Source organism: Channa argus, chromosome 6, assembly GCF_033026475.1.
Source record: "Channa argus isolate prfri chromosome 6, Channa argus male v1.0, whole genome shotgun sequence".
Taxonomy (NCBI): domain Eukaryota; kingdom Metazoa; phylum Chordata; class Actinopteri; order Anabantiformes; family Channidae; genus Channa; species Channa argus.
In genome coordinates this window covers 11,304,891-11,325,538 of record NC_090202.1, presented here as the reverse complement: position 1 = coordinate 11,325,538, position 20,648 = coordinate 11,304,891, and the positions used below count along the sequence as shown (strand labels likewise).

Sequence of the window (20,648 nt, the reverse complement as noted above, 5' to 3'; positions counted from 1 at the left end):
GGTAATGATGCAACAAGATGGCCTCCAGCTGATGAATCAAGATGCCCACACTGTGATTTCCCATGGAGGCAAGTGGATGAGAGCGATTGCATACAAATACACCCATGCACACCAACAAACACACACACACACCTAAACACGCACGCCCACACACGCACACACACAGACAAAAACAACTAGGTAATCAATGCTTCCCCATCTGTTGGCCATCGATCAACGGAGCACTGAATAGTCAGGGAACAAAACTCAAAGTAAATGAAGCTCCATTTTATTTCTCTGAAAGACAAACAATGCCAAGATGCTTTGGTCAATATGTTCAACAACTGTCAGTGCACAAAAGGCTGTATAACAGCGTTGACAGTATCTCACCTTGGAGAGAATTCTTGCACTCTGAACATCTTTGCTTTGACCACACAACAACAACAACAACGATCAAACCTTTTGCAATTAATTACCAACAAATCAATATGAAAGCTCTCACACCAGTCACTGTAAATTAAGTAGTTTCTACTAATAGTTTCTCAATTGGTGTTCTTGGATCCAGCATTTGTTAGTTTCCATAATGAGGCAGATGTGTACAGGCATGCTGTTAACCTTGCTAAATCTGCTGTCAGAGAAGGGAGAGCAGTTGTTTGACAAAGGAATGTAAGCTTGTCAGTAGAAATGGGATAAATAGATTTAATAATTTGTTTTTAAAAAGCAATAAAACCATACTGTATGCAGCGTTATATAACCATTATGTTCTAAAAAAGTCTGAAGTACACACGTGACAGGGCTTGTGATGTTAGAATAATGAATTTGATGTGTTTATTTACATATAATGAGCTGATAAAAAGTGGCATGACATGGCAAAACTATAATTCCTAACTCTTTGCAGAATGACAATCAACTACCGGGAAATAGGCATTTCTATGTGCTACAACTTAGTAAACTTGAGGAGTGATGCTGAATTTCACACACCTCTGCAGGCACTCAATGTTCATCATGGAGCTCCATAAATCCAACAGCAGCTAGGCAGTGGTGGGTTAAAATGCATCTAATTTATGGACCTGGAGCACCAGAGGCAGAAAGACAAGCATGAGTACGGTGAAATAAACTTGACACAGCAGTGACATACAGGTGGCGGTGAGTGTATGTGTCTGTGTGTCACTCGATTATGTGGGCGTGCGTGCCCAGTATATCCACTATGACATCCAGGTTGTAGTGAGAGAAAAAAAAAATAAAAAAACGGTGTCATCTATAATGCTCCAGTGGAAAGATTGTGAGACAGGCACTCAGAGAGCGACAGTCTGATTTAAACCTTAAATGAGATGCAGGGTGTTGTGTGGTGTTCGCTCACTATCCTGAAGAGAGAGAAATATCCACTGAAAATCACAGTGATAGATGGACTCTGGGTGAGCTGATGCATACATAGCACGAGTGAGTTGTTAAACTCATTAGCCTCCATTACACTTCCCACCCACACAAGTTCTCAGCTGTTCAACTGATTCACAAGTGTGCAGACGTTAGTTTGGTTATGGGAAAGTAACGAGAGGTAGCTGTATCAGTTCCATCTGGTTCATTCAACAGTTGTGTGTTATAAACTCATACGTCCTGATAGTGCTTCTCTGGGTGCATGTATGACAACGAAACAGGTGCAGTGTCTGAATATTTCTGCAAGTAGAATAATGAAACCTCGAAGCTATTTAGCATAGCAGATATAAACAGCTCAGAAGATGAAATACATCGTAGCAAAACAAAGACAAAACCAGAACCCCATAGAATGCAAGTTGATTTAAGACATGTATTTATAATGGAATAAAAATGTCAACATAAGAAAACGAAGCATAAAAACATATAGCAGACAAAACTCTGGCATCTCTCTCAGTGGTCTCCCAGTGAAGGTCGGCCCATGTTTCAGTGGGATTTATTTTAATTCTTACTCTACTGCTCTTCATGCCTTCAAGGTAATTGGCAATCTCATTCCAACTACGCTTGATTTAGCACCCCTGCAAATATTTTTAGTGTTTAAGAAGTTAGCATCGGGTGCAGCAGGAGCCTTCTTACTCTCATGAGTTTCTTAGTGACATTCAGCAAATGAATAGAAACTTCTTTTATAAACAGGATAATGAAATGTGGAACTTTTTTATCTTTGGCAATTTGACTATAACAAGCTGTTATACAAAAACATATAGAAATTTTACATTAACTGTCTGTGAAGAGATTTTTTAATCATTATTCTCACAATCTGTGGGTGTGTAAATTGTTGTGTGTATAAATGGCATGATGCCTCCATATGAACATTATCAACGTGAAGACCTGTGTCTCTCTGGTCTTCAAATGACTCCAGTAATAAAAAAAACAAGAACACTGTGGACCAGAACTGGGACCGTTGATCACCATATTTTCACTCCCCTTCTGTGACTTCTGTGAGACAATAATAGTGTAGTTCCTGAATTGTGGATGCACTAGCCCAATTGATTCTTCACTTGATTAAAACCTAATGTCTCTGCAATTTCAATTAATTGCAATGCAAGCCAAATCAAGCAGATTCGGGGCTGTTTCGTTCATGTGTCCTTGTGGTGAGTTCAGACACACTACAGACTTGAGTTGAAAGTCATCTTAAGTCGTGACAAACACTTGTTAGTAACTTATTGACCTAACACTGAAAGGTGAGGGAAAAGGAGAAATTCTACTCAGCCAAGATGTTCAGAACCACCAGTTTAGTGAAAACTCTGTATTACTACAATTGTGCTAAACTACACTTTACTCAAGATCTCTGTGGTTGATCCACCACATAATCAATTTTCACCAGCTTATGAAAAAGCATTCCAGCATTAACAGGTGCTTGAAAAATGTAGAGGCATTCTACATAAAATCTGGTATTTTCATATGATTTCATATGATTCATTACTATGCACCTGAAACAAGTGACAAAGTTTTAACAAGATCAGGTCTGACCAGTGACAAGACAACACATCTCAGAATCTCACGTCATAATTTTTTCCCCCACTGGAATCTTGCATAAGAATTCCCCAGCTTGCCACTTTAAAAGAGGATATGCAGAGTTTTAAGGGAAAAAAAAAACGGAAAAAAAAAGATTAGAAAGTGAATGTGGCTGATAAAAATCCAAGATACCACAGTGGCCTGATAAGCTTGAGTTGGTGGTCTGGTTCTGTGAAGTGGTGATTAACAGAATCTGATGGGCAAAAACGACAAAAAAATGAACACATCAGGGATAAACAAGAAGCCGCGAAGACAGGTGGATGACCATTGATTCTCACTCTGCAACAGTCAGGCTGTCATACAGAAACACCTTCAAACTAGTTGCTGCAGTGAGAAACATGAAGCCATGTGTCACAGTATATGCAGAAAGTAACTGGATCCTAAGAATCCTGTCGCTGGTGGTTTGTTCTCAAAGTTTCACTCGTGAATGTATGATTGACTTTCCTGTTATTTAACAAACTGAACTTTTTAATCAGTGACTGAAAGTTACAATCACCAAATTGTTCAGTCTGTTCTTGAATTTGATTTTACTCATTTGAAACGCTCTAATGATTCAAAGTGAACTGATAAACAACCAACTGAATCATCATTCAGGTTTTCTCTGCACTTGCTTTCACATTAGTCTGTTTCTTAAGGACACGATTAATATATTCCAAGTTTGGTTTGGGCTTTTGCAAAAATAAAATGTCATAGAGCATCTAGGCTGATCTGAACTGAAATACTCCTCGAAGCAGTGTGTAAACATCACATTCAATAAGAGTTTAACTGCCTTGACATTTAAAAGAACTCAAGTCAACGGCTGATATAAAAAAGCTTTTTACCAGGAACGTCATGTTTTTGGTTGGTTCTGATAGATATGCTGTGTTTCATTCACACTCATGAGAGCTGAATCATACTTCAGTAAGATGGATAAAAATGGCCTCTAATCTCTTACAGAGGGTGTATAATGAGCATTTGTGAAAGAGTGGAAAGAGGACTGGTGTCAAAGATGTAGGACAGATGGAGGAGAAATTATATGAATTGGAAGGACATAGTGGAGGAAGAAATAAATTCATGTTTTAGTGAATTAGTCACATTTTTAAGCACGTATTTAAAAAGCAGGAACGCATTCTTTCAGCGCCTCACCCACCACTTTAGCAATAATCATTCAATGCACCTGCCAACACCTCTTGACATGCAATTGCTGTCTTTCAGAGATACCAACAGTTAAAACATTTTTTTTTATAGAATATCACTACTATTAAAAAAAAGTCTGTGTGTCTGTATGTCTCTGTTTGTTTTCTAGGTTCAGTTGAGTTGGTTGTCTTCTCAGAGCTGTGGTGCTTTCTTCAGCCACAAGATAATACTTATGGTTTTGGGCACTTTCAAAATAAAAGGATTTGAAAGATGACCTTGCATTACTCTGTTCATCTTCTCCGCTCTTCAGAGGCAATATGCGTTCATACAGTAAATTGTCAGATAAAAAAGGGAACTTGTTTAAAGTTTTTTTTTTTAAGAACAATAGAATAACAATATTCTGTGATAATCATAACAGAGGACAGAAATAATTTAAAAAGGAAAAAAAGGAAACAGCACAATGATAAATGACTGAAAATACTGCATAGCACAAATGCCCCCTAGCTTTTTTTGTCCGTCCTGTTTTACACAGAGGGCCAACGGGGACAGACCACAACGAGACAGACTCATCAGTTTTTCCTATGACCAAGGAAAAAAAAAAGATCACCCAAGGAGATTTCAAAAACTGACTGCTGGCTGTTGCCTCCAGGGCAAAACAGAGTTCACAGCATTGTCCTGCCCTTTAAGGCAAATATCCAAATGGCTGTATAAAAACACCACATGATCTCTGATCCCTGGAAAGTAGAGAGGGTGGCAGCAAGGAAAGCCAGTCCTGTTGGAATCGCTAGGCGTTATTCAGGTTCACTGCTATTTGTGGTCTTGTCCCATTCTATGCTCTCCTCGCTGTGTGTCGGAGACGGCAGGGCGCCGGTGGCCCCAGCAGGACGCATCCTCAGTCCTTGGAAACGTCGGCACTCAGGGCAAATGCGAATGTGGCTGCATCCCCTTGCAACTAAGGCAGCCTCCTGTGCCAGTCTGTGAGAGAGAGGTTCAGGTAGTCCAGTTCCCCCGCACAGCTTGCCGTTGCTGAGGCTGACGGCAGCCGCCCGTGCCTGACGCTCCTCCAGAGGCAAGGGTCGTGGTCGCAGCATCGAAGCCGTCCGCCGACGCCTCACCTGCAGGCTGTCGCGACACAGGACGATTCCCTGGAGCTCCCGCAGCATCTCCTCACACACCGATTGCTGCAAACACACACACAGAGAGAAAGAGAGAGGGGAGAGGGGTATAAGAGAGGGAGAGAGAGGGAGAGAGGCCAGACAACTGACTGATTCACTGACGGACTTGATCAGGACAGCCTGATGGAAAATGGGAACAACAGAGAGATGGTTGGAGACCAAACAACCAACAATAAAAACAACAACACATATAGTACACATGGAATTTTAAACTTTTCAGACACATACGGACCTACAACACACACGTTTTATCTCCTGGACTGATGATGGAGTACTCCACTGGCTATGTACCATACGTAACCTAAAATAATTACAATGTTAGCCATTATACTGCAAATGAAGTGTGAGACAGAAGAGACTGTCTCATCAATCCACAGACACTGCAGTCAGGTATGAACATGTCTACACACACGCGCACACACATACACACACAAAAAAACACACACAGTTTTTTGTTTACAAGTTAAAGTGAAGCAAGAATCTATTCTGCTTAAAAAAAGAAATCACATGAGCTGGTTTTCAACTTTCACATTCTGATTGTTTATTGAATTGAAATCACAGTGCCGAGTTCATTTGAAAGGACAAATATCAAATATCAAGTATTTAAAATGAATCACATTAGAAATAATTATAACACTGCATGCACATCTTTCTCCGGTGTCTTTCTTGTCTACTTATTTGTTAATAGTGTCCCCGCCTCAAGAATAGCAGCTGAGCTACTCAACTGACAGACTTTAAACTGGCCTTTGTCTCATGAAAATAGCTCTCTAAACAGCAGGAGTGTGGTGACAATCTGGACACACTCCTTATATTGCTTTTCAGTCCTCGGTCCAGATGGAGCCACATTGAAACTGATATTATATACAATTTGGGTTTACTTGTTGTACTGTACAGTTTTTAGGGTTATAATAATCACATATTTTGAGTAAACCCCTTCAAACTAGTCACAGTAAAAAAAAAAAAAAGCTTGTAGTTGCAGTATTTCCTAATTAAAGTAGTCATCTTTCATTAGACTTCCCATATCTTTTGTGTGTTCCAGTGCAGAGTTGTGGTTGGTGGCTATAACTAGTCCATTACTATTCATCATTAACTATAAAATGAATGACTTCTGGTCTCTGACAACTGGTTTCTGAGTGAAGATGTGCACACAATGTTAGACATCTGCAAAAATAAAATACTTGATTAAGGCTTAACTAAGACATTCACATTTAGTTTTATGAAACTTAAGGGATTAGAAATATACACTCATAGGAGCACCCTGTTAGTATGTATTCACCAGCATCATTAGTATTCTATATTCTATGTAATATACATCATATGTATGACATCTTCTATTACAGTACTATAAGGAGAAAATCATTCATATGCGCATCACTCTGTGGGTGAGGTATAAATGAGGTATATCTTTGGTTTTGTGCTGATTTTGTCACATAGGATGGACAGAGGAAGGCTGGGTGTCTTGTCAGTGGAGAAGAAGATACATGCAACCCCTCCTGTCAAAGTGCTTTGTGGGGGAGCCTAGCGGCTCTGCGAGGGGGTGGGTGCCAGGGAGAGGAGAGGGAGACAAAGCAGATGCAGGTTAGATAGCCCTCTCTCACCTCATTTCCTGGTGACTGCCTTAACATCCAGACAAACTCCAGCACTGCCATAAGGATAGCCACCAGCAGGCCACACACCAGCACCACAAAGATGCCACCGATGTTCTCCATACCCAAACCTGGAGAGAAGACAGGACGGGGCAGAAGAAGAGAGAATGGTATGGTGAGAGGGATATGTGAAAGACGAAGAAAAAATAAAAAGTATTGTTCCAAGCATAGTATCACAAGATGAATCAGATCTGAATAAGAAGTCAGATGAGGATCAAGCACAGACAAACCTTTGGCACGGTGGTCCTCCTCCTTAGGACACTTGCCACCATCCCACCACTTTCTCTTGAGGATCTCCAAACGATTGTCCTCCTGCAGTTTGAGGATGGCCAGGTCAAACTCATCACGGTACACTGTCCCTGGAGGGAAGAGAGGGGCAAAGCTCACAGATGTACACTGGGGAAAAAAGCTACTTTTTTCAACATTTTGTTGAATATTTTTCATGGCTTTTGCTTCCGATTTGATACAGCAAATGAGGAACTAAGATCCTCTAGTAGAAGACTTTGTTTGAACAAAAATCTGATTTCAATCACAAGATTAAAGGGCTTACAGATGTTCTATAGGTCATATCACAGTATGTGGTGAAGGAGATCATCCACTAAAGAGTGGGTTTACCTATCGTTTAAACATCAAAAGAATTGAAATTAATCTTGACTTAATCTTAACTTTAGGGTGTGTTTTTCTCATTTGAAGTTTGACTCAACTTGAGAACAAATTGTAACCCACCTTTGTGTTTCTACTTTTAGAGCAGTAAACCAGTCGTAACACAACAGTTCCACATTAAACGGGAACAATATTTCAAATTCCCTTTCACTTGCCCCAACGTCTCACATCAGAGCACAGACACAGTCGCTCTGTTAAAGACTAGCACATCTCTTCGTTTCTCCCTTTTTGCATAATTTTCCCTCATGAAAGCAGGTAATGGTTTGGCTTTGCTGAGGCTTTACTTTTCAATTCAACTCGCCGATGTGACATTTATGGGCTATCGTCCTGCTAACTAATGCCCGTGCTTTTCACTTCACCATCTTAACTTCAACATGAATTATGCAACGCATTTACAGTAGGCAAAACCATCAGCTTTTGTCCTCTGCTGCCTTCATATAACACAAAACTTCCGTCCCCCCACCTACTTTAGTAAACTGCCTTCTGTCCCAGATACTGATATCCATCAAGCCTCGAAGCTGTGTAAGTAAATTTAGATGATCTCCTTTTGTCTCCTCCTTTGCTTTAAACTCCTCCAATTTTATTTGTTATTTGTTTTATCTAAAATCCTAAAATGCAAATCAGCTTTTTGATAATAATAAGCTAAACTAAACTTTGCACTATTATTTTCCACGTACCCAGTGGCATGCCAATACCATAGCCCTTGGTGTCCAGCAGTCCTCCAATCTGAGTCAGGTTGCAGTTCCTCTGGCGGTAGTACTCATTCATGGTGCTCTCTAGCAAGTAGGCATAGTTGGAGTTGAGGACACGAGCGATCCCCTCCTCTGTGCTCTTCACAAACACACCGGGCTGCTTTGAGTGCATGAAGTTCCACATACGCTGGTAGGTCTGGTAACGAGAGTTCTGAGGAGCAGCGGGAGACAGATACAATCAGAAGAAACAGACAGTCAGATGTGCGAGACAGTAAACAAAAACCTATCAGCAGAGGTGAAGATTGGTTTTCATTTGTTTTTCTTTTTCATTTTCTTGACTGATAGATTTATTCAAAGTCTATGATTCTCTGAAAGCACTGTTGCTTTTAAATGGGAATGTTTTTTAGCACACCTTTTCCTATATGAGCAGCTTCTGAGTCCAGAAAGGAAACTTTACTTAACACCCCCACGTGTCCTCCGCTTTCCTTTGGCCTGTCTTCCCTGAGATATTCAAGGTCCAGTGGTTGTAAAAGCGCCAAAAAAGAACAAGCCAATGTCTCTTATCCCTCCCACCAATATCATCCTTCACTGTCTCTTCCCTTGTAACATACTATTTCTCTGTTTCTCACAGTTTTCTCTCTTTTTGTCCCTGAGGTCAAATCCTGGGAGGATGAAAGAGGATACTGTGTCTCTCTTAGGGACCTAGACTGTGCCCTGCCCCCCAGAGGAGAGGGATATTGAATAGTTGTGGCAAGGAACAGACAGGAAGCAGATAAAACCTAAGTCTAGAGGAGAAAGACAGGAAGGACAGAGAGGTGATGAGGAGGATAACATCACTGATGGCCCATTGATCACTGCAGGCTCTTAGGTCAGTTTGTGTGTGGCTGTGAGTATAAACAATCATATGTACTGATGCGTGCAACCTCTGACCTGGAAGAAGGTCATAGTGGATCCTCCGTGCATAGTGCCGTATTCTATCGCAGTCTGATCTGCCAGGTCGTCTACTGACTCTATCGGCACCTCCATCCTTTGGACTGTCAGGAAGGCAGCCAGGTTGGCTGTGTAGGATGAGATGATGATTAATGTGAAGGCCCACCTGTTGAGGAACAGCAGAAGACAGGAACATATGTATTCACCTCTAAAAGTATGTAAATGGGAAGGCTGGTGTATGAAGACAGATTGTTTGGGAGTATTAAAATAACTGCGCACCTGGGAGAACACATTGCAGGATTTTCAGTAGGTGACGAGGTGAATGGATAAATGGGTGGGTGTGAATGGATAAAGGAGACAATGTTCAATGTTTCCCACATGCAGAAATTCCATCACAATCTCTAATTGAAACCTGCCCCAGAAATGTGGACTGAAGCTTCAAGGTCACGTTAGAAGTTGAGAGGTATTCTATGATGGACCAATATGTAAATATACAAGTGTGGATTTGAAAGCTGAAAACATGCAAATAAATTCGTATTTACGTGTCTCTGCAGCCAATACTAACCACACTCCACTGACACAACGCGTGGATAGAGCTCTGGGTGCAATGGTGGATCCTTGTTGCATGAAGCCTCCAACAGGGAACCAAAAACTGTTGCCAAGTGAATACTGGTTGATAAGCAGGTTACAGCGACCCTTTAGGCAAGGGTGAGGGTTGTACCACTCATAAGGTGTCAATCTGGGGGGAAACAAGACAATGTGGTTAGACAACAGAGTGAAACAGAGGAAAAATACAGCCAACAATAGTGGGAATGACAGTGGAATTAAGTATTCTGATGAAAGCACAAATCAAGAGACAGGGAAGGAATGAAACCAACAAGAAAACGGGAGTAAAAGACAAAGAGCAAAACAACTCTAACAGTCAATGGTGCACAAAGTCACCTTGGTTCTCTAGAGAGAGAATCAACTCGCTTTTCATTCCCTATGTGCAGCCTTCTTAAACAGTGGGGCTGAATGCAGTGTAATTGGTATGTTCAACTGGTGCTGCATGAAGGGATGCTGTATGTGACAATTCTTTTATGTGCAAGATTGAGACAGTGTCGATGTCTTAAAACTGGGGCATCATTTTCTTCTGATTTGTCAAAAAAAAAAACAAGGAAAAAGTATCTTAAAAATATTTAAAAAGTATATAGTGTTGTATAGAAAAGGAAATTTAAAGGGCAACTTCTTAAATGCAATACCCACATGGCCATTCACAAAGACAAAGGCTGTCACTGTAATTATTCCTCTTGTTCTTACTAGATATGAGAAACATCTAGTAACACAACAACAGAATATCATACTGAAAAGACTACCCACTTGATCTGTCTTGTTCAGACTGCTGATGTCTCCGAAGCTGAATTTTAAAGGAGTAACAGCTACAGTAACTGATAACTTTGTCAATGTACATTTTTGGAATATTGTTTAATGGCAGATCTGAATAAATATGAAAAACTGATTGTACACATTCAATCCCAAGTATATTTGGTGAGAAAATTCCATTCTTAGCAAAGTTCAGCAAATGTTGAGTGCTTACACTCCACATAATTTTAATTGACTCAGTCTGTGAAATGACTGTTTTATTCCTGGAAGTGTCACATGAGATACAATTAGAATTTTTGTTCTCATTTAGGAAATGGTGTAATTTACTATGTTTCACATGAATAAACTTTTGAAATTTGGATTTGAACAGCAGTTGTGTCAGTTCCTAGTCAGTCCAGCAGGTGTCAGTGTGACGCTGGAGACCCACCACTGAGAGGACAACATCTTTTTCATTGTAATATGAAAGTTCAACTGAGCAGACTGAAGGAAAGCGAGAGACAGACACCTGTTTCCTGTTTCATAAAACCTCAAAACAAAGCGCTTTTATGTTTTTTTCTCTGTACTTTATACCTTTGTTTATCTGGCTCCCATCACACCCCACCCCCAAAACCACAGAGCGTGTTTTTTACTGGTGTGCTCTTTACCTGGCCACGAGAAACAGGACACAGCTGACAGCCAAGTAGGCCAGAAGCATGAAGAGCCAGACTCCAGGGGAGAAGGGGTCCAGGAAGGAGAAGTAACCTGGCCTTCGTCCCTTAAACACACAAACACACACAGTACAAAAGTAGAATCATCTTAGACTACACAGGTAACCACCACATCCCATGTTCAAATGACAGAAGCAAACCCAAGAGGCTTTTGTTAAATAAGAAAGCTAGAAGCTAAATACTTACTTGTAAAGTGGGAGAGCAACTAATAAGCATGTGAAAAAAACATCACCTCCATACAGTAAGTGCTAAGATTAATTAGAAAGAAATGTTGCTGAATTTCAATCCTGATTCCTTTGCCTCAGGCCCAACTGGGCCCATGTTAACTAACATATACTGCTGCCTGTGTAATTTGGAAATAATGGAAAAGGTGACTGGGACAGTAAATACAGGGATTTTCATGTGATAAGCATAGATTTTCCTGTTCTAAACTGATAGCACCATAATTATATGAATCTCATTTGCATGTAAACATTCAAATCAACATTGTATGAAAGCTCAAATTCAGTCTCCCATGAATTGTCAACAGAGTGGCACAGAACTGTATATTGATGCAACATTGCAGATAAGAGCTTTTGTTCCCCAGGTTCTGGCAGTGAAAAACTATAATAACTGACAAGTATTTTCTGGTAATTGGCATAAATTAATCTTTTACATAAAATTAAAGATACAGGATTATTACTCTGTATCTCTGTTTATCCAATCATAAGTCTACCATGCTTCATAAAGTAGCATGCAGTAGGTGGAGTAAGGTCAACCCAGTTAAGCGTTACTGCTATGATAAAATAAAAATATTCTGTGATCCATAGTTGGAAAAAAAAGGGAAAGAAATGAATAGCTTTGATTTAAACTGTAAGGCTAGCTGTGTAGCCTATCGATCAGTTTGGATTGCTAACCAGTGGCAGAAGAGCTAGTTTGATTAATGTAAGGTTTGCAGCTACTACACCAATGGGAATATAGGGGCTAAATCCTAATGTTTCATTATTCAGCACCGACAGCTATTGTCCTCAACACGAAGCCAATTACTGGTGGACCACCACCAAGTATCAGGGTGATGTGTGTGTTTGTGCATGATCATATTTCTTATGTTCCGCATATAGCCTGCCTGACCGAACATCAGTGGGGGAACATTAGACATTTACACGCAAATGCACGTCCACCATCTGTTAATGACTGTGAAATTGACGTCGTTGTCAGGGCCAGCGAAGCATTTAAATAGTGGAGGTAATCAAACACCCAACTGTTCAAGTGTTGCTGTGTGACAGATACTCTCAATCATGTAGAAATTTCTTATCTTCCATTTCTGTGTTAACCGGCATCACTGTGGAGCCCACCTGAACAAGCTCAAATCACTTTTATGCAAAAATACTCAATCAGGTGCTCCTAGGGGACATCACGCATGCCAAAACACTGCACTAATACATTTTTGAAGTCCTCCGAAATTAAATTTCCAGCAAGAGGGTGAAATTATTTTGGTGGGCATTTGTTATGATAAATGAACTCCTATTTAGACCTGCGCATAGATGAAAATTCATTAATGCTTCCGTAATCATTTACATATAAGCATGACTGACTAAAACGGGAGTGGTGCAGAAAGCACCAATTTTTCAAACACAAAAGAAATCGGCCTGCCAGTCTTGATGTCTGTCAGTCTATATATAGAGTGTTATGTTTATGAAGATGACAGCTGTCTGATAATTGAGCAGTGGAGTGGTGAAACACACAATGAGCATCTCAAAGGTGGAGTCCTGTTGTAGTGAGCACCACTGTCAACCTGCCTGTGGTTGGCATTATTGGGGTAAGAGCAGCATGTGCTGACTTGAGTCGTCCTGTTTGCTGGTCCAGTTTGGTGCATGCTGAACCAGCAGTTTGTTAACTGCTTGCCCTGCTTGTCCACATCTTAAGCTCCCACCAAGGTACTATTATTAAGATGAAGGGCGCTGCAGAGACGTGAGACTCCCATGCCAACAGATGGTGGAGACATGAAGGTTTAGGAGAAGAGATCAGAAATAGAGGCAGAGAGAAAGGTGGGAAGACACAGAGATCACAAATACAACAGAAAAACAGTGGGAGTCATGCTGCAGAGAAATCAAGACTCTGGTCCTATAATATGTGTACTTTAAGACTCTGAGACAAAGTTTTTTTTAAGACTTGGAGGGGAAATTATCCATGCTGAGGCTGCTGCAGAAACACTAATGAGCTCACAGACATTTCAGTTAGGCTAAATGTGAACAGTATAAAATGTGTGAAAAATCTGTGTGCTGGTTTCAAAAATGTGTCATGATATTTTCTCATTTTACACAAATTTTCTGTGTTGTAAACAGAGTACTAGAGCTTAATGAATCGGTCTTCAAATTTTATTTGGAAGAACAAAGAACGTGCCATGTGTTTTTAAAGCTGTACTAAATAATATTTTTCTATAAAAAATAAAAACATGACTGTAAAGTTCAGCTTCTCTACATTTTTAGTGTATTTCAGTTTTGACTGTACTGTGCTAAGTACAAATTTTTACCACCAATCAGCAGGCAAACTATAAAACTAACATGGTGGCAAACATCGCAGAACAGTTTGCAGCTACGCAACACGTTTTAGATGGTGGAAATAATATTGTGCAAAAAAGACAGACAATATTTGATTTACATGAGAATTAGAAAAACATGACTTCAAAATAATACAAATGTCGCTCTGTTACTGGGGGACATGTAATCTGGTACCTATTTGCTAACAATTTAGCTTATAAATAGGATAATGTGCCAAAGTTTTATTGCCAAAATAAGATATTGCATGTTTTATCAAGGATAAAATTTGCTTTTCCAGATCATCCCGAGTTCAAATTATATTAAGTGCACAGTCCTTGTTTGAGTGGAAGTGGACCATAGGACAGGATGACTTCTGCTGCCTTTGATGTAAGGATGAAATAATTATGAAACAGTGCATCTGTCCTTCACAGGGTTTACCTCTGATTCATCTCTGCAATCAAGGGATCAGTGCCATTGATGTTAGCACAGGTATAAATAACTTATCTACACAAACTTTGCATATATTTAGCAAATTCTAAGTTATCTAGTGATAACGTGAGTTTAAATACTAGTGAAACAAGCCACAAATAACTCTGAGTCCATTCGAATGGCCTAGGACTGCTGTTTACACTAATCTCATTTAGGTGGTCTGCCCTCTCTTCACTTTGGAAGGTGAGTCACTGTGCTTGTGGGACAGTCGGTAGCTGTGTCCATGTGGGTGCTTGTTTCAGAGCTTGTCAGCAGCTGTCTATGCCGTCAGTCAGCCGCAGCAGTGTAGACACAGTACGTGCTTCGGCAACCGAATGTACAGGAAGCAGCAGAGCCGAACATAGAACAGCGGGTAGCGGACGTCATGGCTAATCTGTTAGTTACTGTTCAGTGGGAGAGAGACTGCACGCCTGGATGAAAAACAGGACTTAAAACCTGTCACATTACAACTCAACAGACTAACAGTATTGATATTTGTTGCCTCAGTGCACACGTTAGATATTAAAAGTTAACCTGCTCCTATAAACAGATTTCAGAACAAAACAAACACCAAATGTGAGTATATGAGAATACATTATAGCTGTAAGTTGCCCCAGCTCTTCACCTACAAACATTTGCTGTCGTGTTTAAATTATTTTTATTAGCAGCAGTGGAATCACTTTATGGAGTTTTATCGTCACGTTATGATGACAACTGGGCATAAGGCAAATCAAAAGACGGAGGAAAATGCAGACGTGTTAGAGAGGGTGAGACATCCTTTATGTCCTGTTTTATGAGTACATCTGAACAAATAGTAGTGAGGAATTGCTGCTTGTAGTGGTATGTGTATCCTTCCTCTTCCTCTTACCACACAGTCAAAGAGCTCATACATTTTACCTTGTACTGCCCTTGTTCTCTTCCCCTTTTCACTCCCTCTCCTCCTTCTGTCTGTCCCTCTCAGGGGATTGCCTATATGCCAGGAGGGTGGTTGAAGGAGCTGGTAAGGTTATCCAGTCAAGGATTTCACCTAGTCATGCTGCCTTTTGGTATTCATACCACGCTGTTGCCCCCTGAGGCTGCCTGCCTGAATACCAACCCACTGAAGGAGACTTCCCATTGTCATTACAGCTTTTGCTCTCTCCTGCTTGCTTCTCTGCTCTCATTTCTCCATCTTCTCTCCACCCTTTCCTTTTTGCCTTTCTACCTATTTCTTGCTCATTCTCTTTTATGTTGTCTTTCTTCCTTTCCCTCCCCCCTGGGATAACGGAGAGGAAGGTCTTTTGTCTTTTTTTTTTTTTCAGGCTCTTTGATAGTGTGTGCATTTCTAATTGTGTCAGAGGAGACGCTGTCAGCTGTTATGGTTGTTGAGATGGTTGTGGGGGCAATCTGCAGAGAGCACTTTGATTTGACGGAGGTCAGAGTGTCGTATTTACAACAGCATGCTGCTGCCCTTTGGACTCACCAGGTTGTCTGGCTGTGTGTGTTGTACATGCGGTCAATTGTGTGTTCCAGTGCCTGATGTACTGTGTGTGTGTGTGTGAGGCTGCATGTTTTTGCCCTGTGTAATTTTGAGTGGCCAGAGAGTCAATAAAGCTCCATATGCCACTCTCTGCCCTTAGGGTAGGTACTGAATCTGACACAGCTTCCACACACCCCTAATTAACTCTTAAATATAATTAAGCACTACTCTCTCTTTCTCTTATACACACATGTTTACTTTGAAGGAAATGTTTAAATTATTTGGAGTGCTTGGATTACAGCATATGGTGTTTTGTTTTGCAGATGATGAATCCAATGAGAGCAAATGCTTTCGGTTATGTTTCAAATCACCCAATTCAAGCCACAACAAAAAGTTTACTGTTTCCTTTTCTATAAATGCAAACGTCCAGCATAGATACACACCAAACCACAGTAAATACACTATACAACAAAAACTACCACATGACTTCTACATGAATCCTAAACCACCCACAAACATGCAAGACAGGTGGTGAACCCACACAGGTAGACCTTGTGTTCTGCAGACAACCTGCAAGCTGTCTAAAATCTGTCCCTGTGTATAATGAGTAGACGGGGCAACAGTAATCCCTCCAGAGATTCACCTCCAATATCTTTTTGTGTAACGCAAAATAGTGACACAAAATCATGTGACAGGTAATTAAATGTTGTGATTTGCCACTGTTGTGCAAACTCAGTGAAAAACTTGAATATGACAGTGGTGACAGAGTGGAGGAACCAGTAGAGGTTCAGTCAAGGCTTGATGCTCTTTCTGCTGATTCATACAGGAAATCAATTTATTCAGTTTCACAGCTTTTGGCCTGAACAGAGCTTAAAGGCAGTTTATTTTGGAAATGGCTTTGGACAGCTTTGTAATACACATTAGTCATTTTGCCAAAACAGGCTTTTATTGTTGTTACTGTGAAAAATATTGTCCATTTTGTTCAGTTCAGATAGGAATGACTGTGAACAGCCTTTATAAAATAAATGATATGAGATTACAATACAAAAGTAAAACTGTGTGTGTGTGTGTTTGTGAGAGAGACAGAGACACACAATACATACATCGTGACAAATGGTAATTAAATAGTTGATAATCTCAGGGTAATAGTACACAAAGCTGCCTTTATTTTGTTGGACTCACCATTCTTATTGATCAGACTGAAATTTTAATTTAAAGTTTGAAATAAGCAGCAACCCCCCTCTGCTGAAATCATGGTGCCTCAGAATCAATATTCAGTGGATTAGAACTAAACAAGTGCAGTCACAGAAATTCAAATATCGAATTTTAGAGCCACGCTGAGGGACTGTTCTAAGCTAGATCTGGGAAAATGCCAAGGGGCGAAGGGAGAGTGAAGAGAGCATGATGAAACGAGGGATGGTGAGAAAAAGTAAGAGAGAAGAAGAGAGGGAATACCTGTCCTCACTTTCCCTCTTATCTTGTGCCTTTCTCTTTTATGTCTCTCTCTTCCAAGGCTCAATACACCTTATCTTAATATAAACGCTTTCTTCATTGCTTTCTTATTGACCTCTTTACCCAGGAATTTGGCATCAACTGGGTCAAGCCTGTACTAATTCAACTCTGTGTGCCAGCCCCGAGGCACGTCAGCTCCATATCACCTCCTCATGCTGCCTCCTGCCTGCCTTCCACTTCAGAGGTGATACGCTACACAGCAGCCCATTTAACACTGCACCTGCTGCTAGCATCGATTGATTCTGCCTAACTGTTGGTGCTCAATTGAGTCCCTCACTGCTACACCTATTAGCACTGTGCGCAGACTATAGGAAGGTGAGAAGGAAGGAGGTTTACAAGAAAGGAAGTTAGGGAATGTGAGTAAACACCCCTCTGGGATACTACACTAACGTTAGTGCATGCATGTGCCAGAACACCTCAGTGTGCGCCGTGGCCAGAGACATAGTGGGCCCGCTGTGTCACCTTGGGTTTTGGGGGAGGTCTGATGATTAATGGGCCACTGATTTTGCAAACACTGGCTCATTTTCACTTGCACTGCTGATATTTCACTGTTTCTTGCTTGGGCTTGCTCTCTACAGAGCACGGAGGGCGCCGCTTGTGTGAATGAGATGGCCAAAGCCAATCACAGGGCAAGCAGAAAACAAGTGTGAAACTGCTACATTCATCAGGAATTTTACACTGTAGAAACAACCATCTGGCGCTGGCAGGACAGGTGGCCCCAGCAACAGAAGGAGGAAATGGGCGAACATAGGAGAAGTGAAAAATAACTGGACACTGTTAAGGAGTTAAGACCACCGGGAGGACAAAGAAGTGAGAAAGTGAGACTAAATGTTGGAGGAGAGGAAAGCAGTGATGGTATAGCCATGAAAATCCACTGGTGATGAGGAGGTGATACAGTACAAAAGAAGGATTTGGACAGAGTAAGAGAGACCAAAAGGGCGAGTGGCTCTTTTTTGACAGCCTGCTGTGTTGTGTCAACAAGCTGTGTGTGTGTGTGTGTGTGTGTATGTGCTTGCATGTGTGTGTGTGTGTGTGTGGGTGTGTGTGGGGTGGGTTGGTGGGAGGTAACTCACCAGGTGGACACGGTACATGATGCTGATGCCGAGGGTCATGTAAGGCTTAGAGAAGTCAATGACTTTTTCACGCTCTGCAGTTATGGTGAGGCCTGCGACCGCCAGGTCAGCTTTCTGAAACATAGAGGACAGGAAGTACTGCATCATGTAAACACACAGGTAAAGACAAACAGCTGAAGGGATGTGACATACGTTTATGATATAACAAATAGTATGAACACGTGAAACAAAAGAAAGGTTGAATGACATAGGAAATCTACTAGTTACCTAAAAATGCCCTTTTGTATTTCATAGTGTGTTTGTCCACCGGTAGCACTATCTGTTGTGTGGATAATCCGGCATTGGCACTACATGTGTGTGTGCATATGTGTGTGTGTAGGGCAAAAGAGAGCTCTGGGTAACCATTGTGGCCGGCCAAGGGAACACTGTCAAGACAAATCACTTGACAAAGCAGTGGCTGGTAAAACACACGGGTAGAAACACACAGTCACACAAACAGACACACACACAAATGTAGAAATGGTCAATGTACGCTGAATGCTGGATGGCTCCCTACTAATAATACAGGCCAGCAAAGTGCAACTGCAAGGGATTTTTCATCTCCCTGAGGAGAGAAGAGTGAAAGCAGCTACGCATTGCTCTTTGTCCACTGCAGGAGAGCTAAGAGGATTGGGGAGATGAAGAGAAAGGAGAGTATGAGAGCTGGTAGAGGGAAGCTCTGCTGCAGTGCTACAGATGTCACTCAATATCCACAGAACACTGTCTGTACATGTATGTTTTTGCCATAATTATCCTAACCTTTTTAAAGAAAATGCCAAAGCATTTTTTAGTGCTTCACTTAAAAGCTCCAGTCCCTGCCTGTGTGTGCTTCAATTAGCATGATACACTTCAAATTTCCCCCTTTTTAACCCTGCTCCATCCTACACTGAGGGTAAGGGGGGAACTGTCCTGTCCTCAACCTACATGCTTTGGCCCTCTGTCATCAGCTGTCCCCAGCTTCTGCCTCATCTTTTTTCACTCTGTCATTTCTATCCAATCGCCTGCTGCCAGTGCCGGAAGGAAGCCATGCACAGGGAGCAACCATCCAGGCAATTTCAACAAAGACAGTCACTGATCCTTTAGAAAATGAACACACAGCTCTAACAGTCACTGAAATATTTATGTGACAATAGAACATTAATATTGATCACTGGATTTCTCTGCCTGCCTTTGCTCTTTTGCCTTCTGGTAGAACTGAAAACACACAGTTTAATACACACTGTTCAATATTGCATCATACCTGTTTCCACTTGTATTTATTTGTCTGCCAAGATGAATTAAACACTACCCTTTCAGGATGTATCATTTGACTTTACTAGAGTTTACTAGAGTTATCTGGTTTCTGGCTGTTTGTCTCCATTTTCTAAGTGCAGGACATGCTGTACTTAAACTTTGGCCTGAAATCATCATGTCCTAGCTCGCTGTTAGCTCAAGCTGTCTGACACCCTTCAAACTAAGCACCCTGATACAATGAAATATTGTTCAGTCTGAATGGTACTGACAGGGACACAGGTATGTGTTGTCTGGAATAACCTCGGGGTTTTCCTTTGCTGCTGTATATTTCATACCCTTTCAACTTATCCTTGCAACCTTGTCTGTTCCTCTACCTTCTTTCACTTCGCCTCATCTTTTACTTGACATTCTATCCCATGCATTTCTAAGCCTTTAACCAAACAAGTTCAAGTCTTTCTATCCACGGCATATAATCACATCAGATGTCCCCCCCCCATTCTGTGGCAAATCCCTCTCAAGCACGTCTCCCCCCACTTTCCCACTTCACCAAGCTCAAGCTGCTTTGGCTGTGCAGTGTCAGAGACAAATGTCGACTTCCACCGTGACCTTTCTGAGGGTCAGCCTTCCAGAGGCAACTTGCAGGGGGATGATGGCAGGCTGTGACAATAACAAGAGCAGACACTTCTTGTATCACATACTTAATGGCTTTGCCCTTCATTAGCTTACAGAATTAAGACAGATCACCTCTTAAGATCGGCTCAATTCATCCCTGTATCTTTCCGTTCTTTCCCTTCCTCACCCCAGCCTTCCTCCTCACTTTTTTCTATGTCTCTTTCACTTCTTTAGCTCCGGCTCCTCTCCCCTCAGCTCCCTTATATAACTGTGTCTGCCTGTTAATAGCTACAACAGTATAAGACCTCACTCAGAGATTTAACAGCAGCAACATACACTGATTCGGGAGTAAAGTATGTTAAGGTCAGTTCAGAAGGCTTAAGGAAAGAAGCTGACAGCGAACAAGCCACCAACAAGCCATGACTGTTGTGGAAATACAATGCTTAAGCCGAAAACT

At 41.2% G+C, this 20,648-nt stretch overlaps 1 protein-coding gene across 4 annotated transcripts in view; it reads right to left on the bottom strand.

The window, feature by feature from the left end:
* Positions 1-227: 227 nt before the first annotated feature.
* Positions 228-20,648, bottom strand: part of grik4 (glutamate receptor, ionotropic, kainate 4) — a 262,717-nt gene continuing 242,296 nt past the window's right edge. For 2 of the 4 annotated variants that reach the window (XM_067508671.1, XM_067508670.1), the window contains exons 13-20: positions 18,308-18,421; positions 11,214-11,323; positions 9,773-9,946; positions 9,208-9,373; positions 8,263-8,488; positions 7,153-7,281; positions 6,875-6,993; positions 234-5,282 (exon numbers count right to left, since the gene is read on the bottom strand). In XM_067508671.1, coding sequence (XP_067364772.1) covers positions 4,893-5,282; positions 6,875-6,993; positions 7,153-7,281; positions 8,263-8,488; positions 9,208-9,373; positions 9,773-9,946; positions 11,214-11,323; positions 18,308-18,421 — 1,428 coding nt within the window. In that variant the 3' untranslated portion in view covers positions 234-4,892. Of the gene's footprint in view, positions 5,283-6,874; positions 6,994-7,152; positions 7,282-8,262; positions 8,489-9,207; positions 9,374-9,772; positions 9,947-11,213; positions 11,324-18,307; positions 18,422-20,648 lie in introns of all 4 variants that reach the window. The other 2 variants (XM_067508672.1, XM_067508669.1) reach the window with 2 other exon arrangements.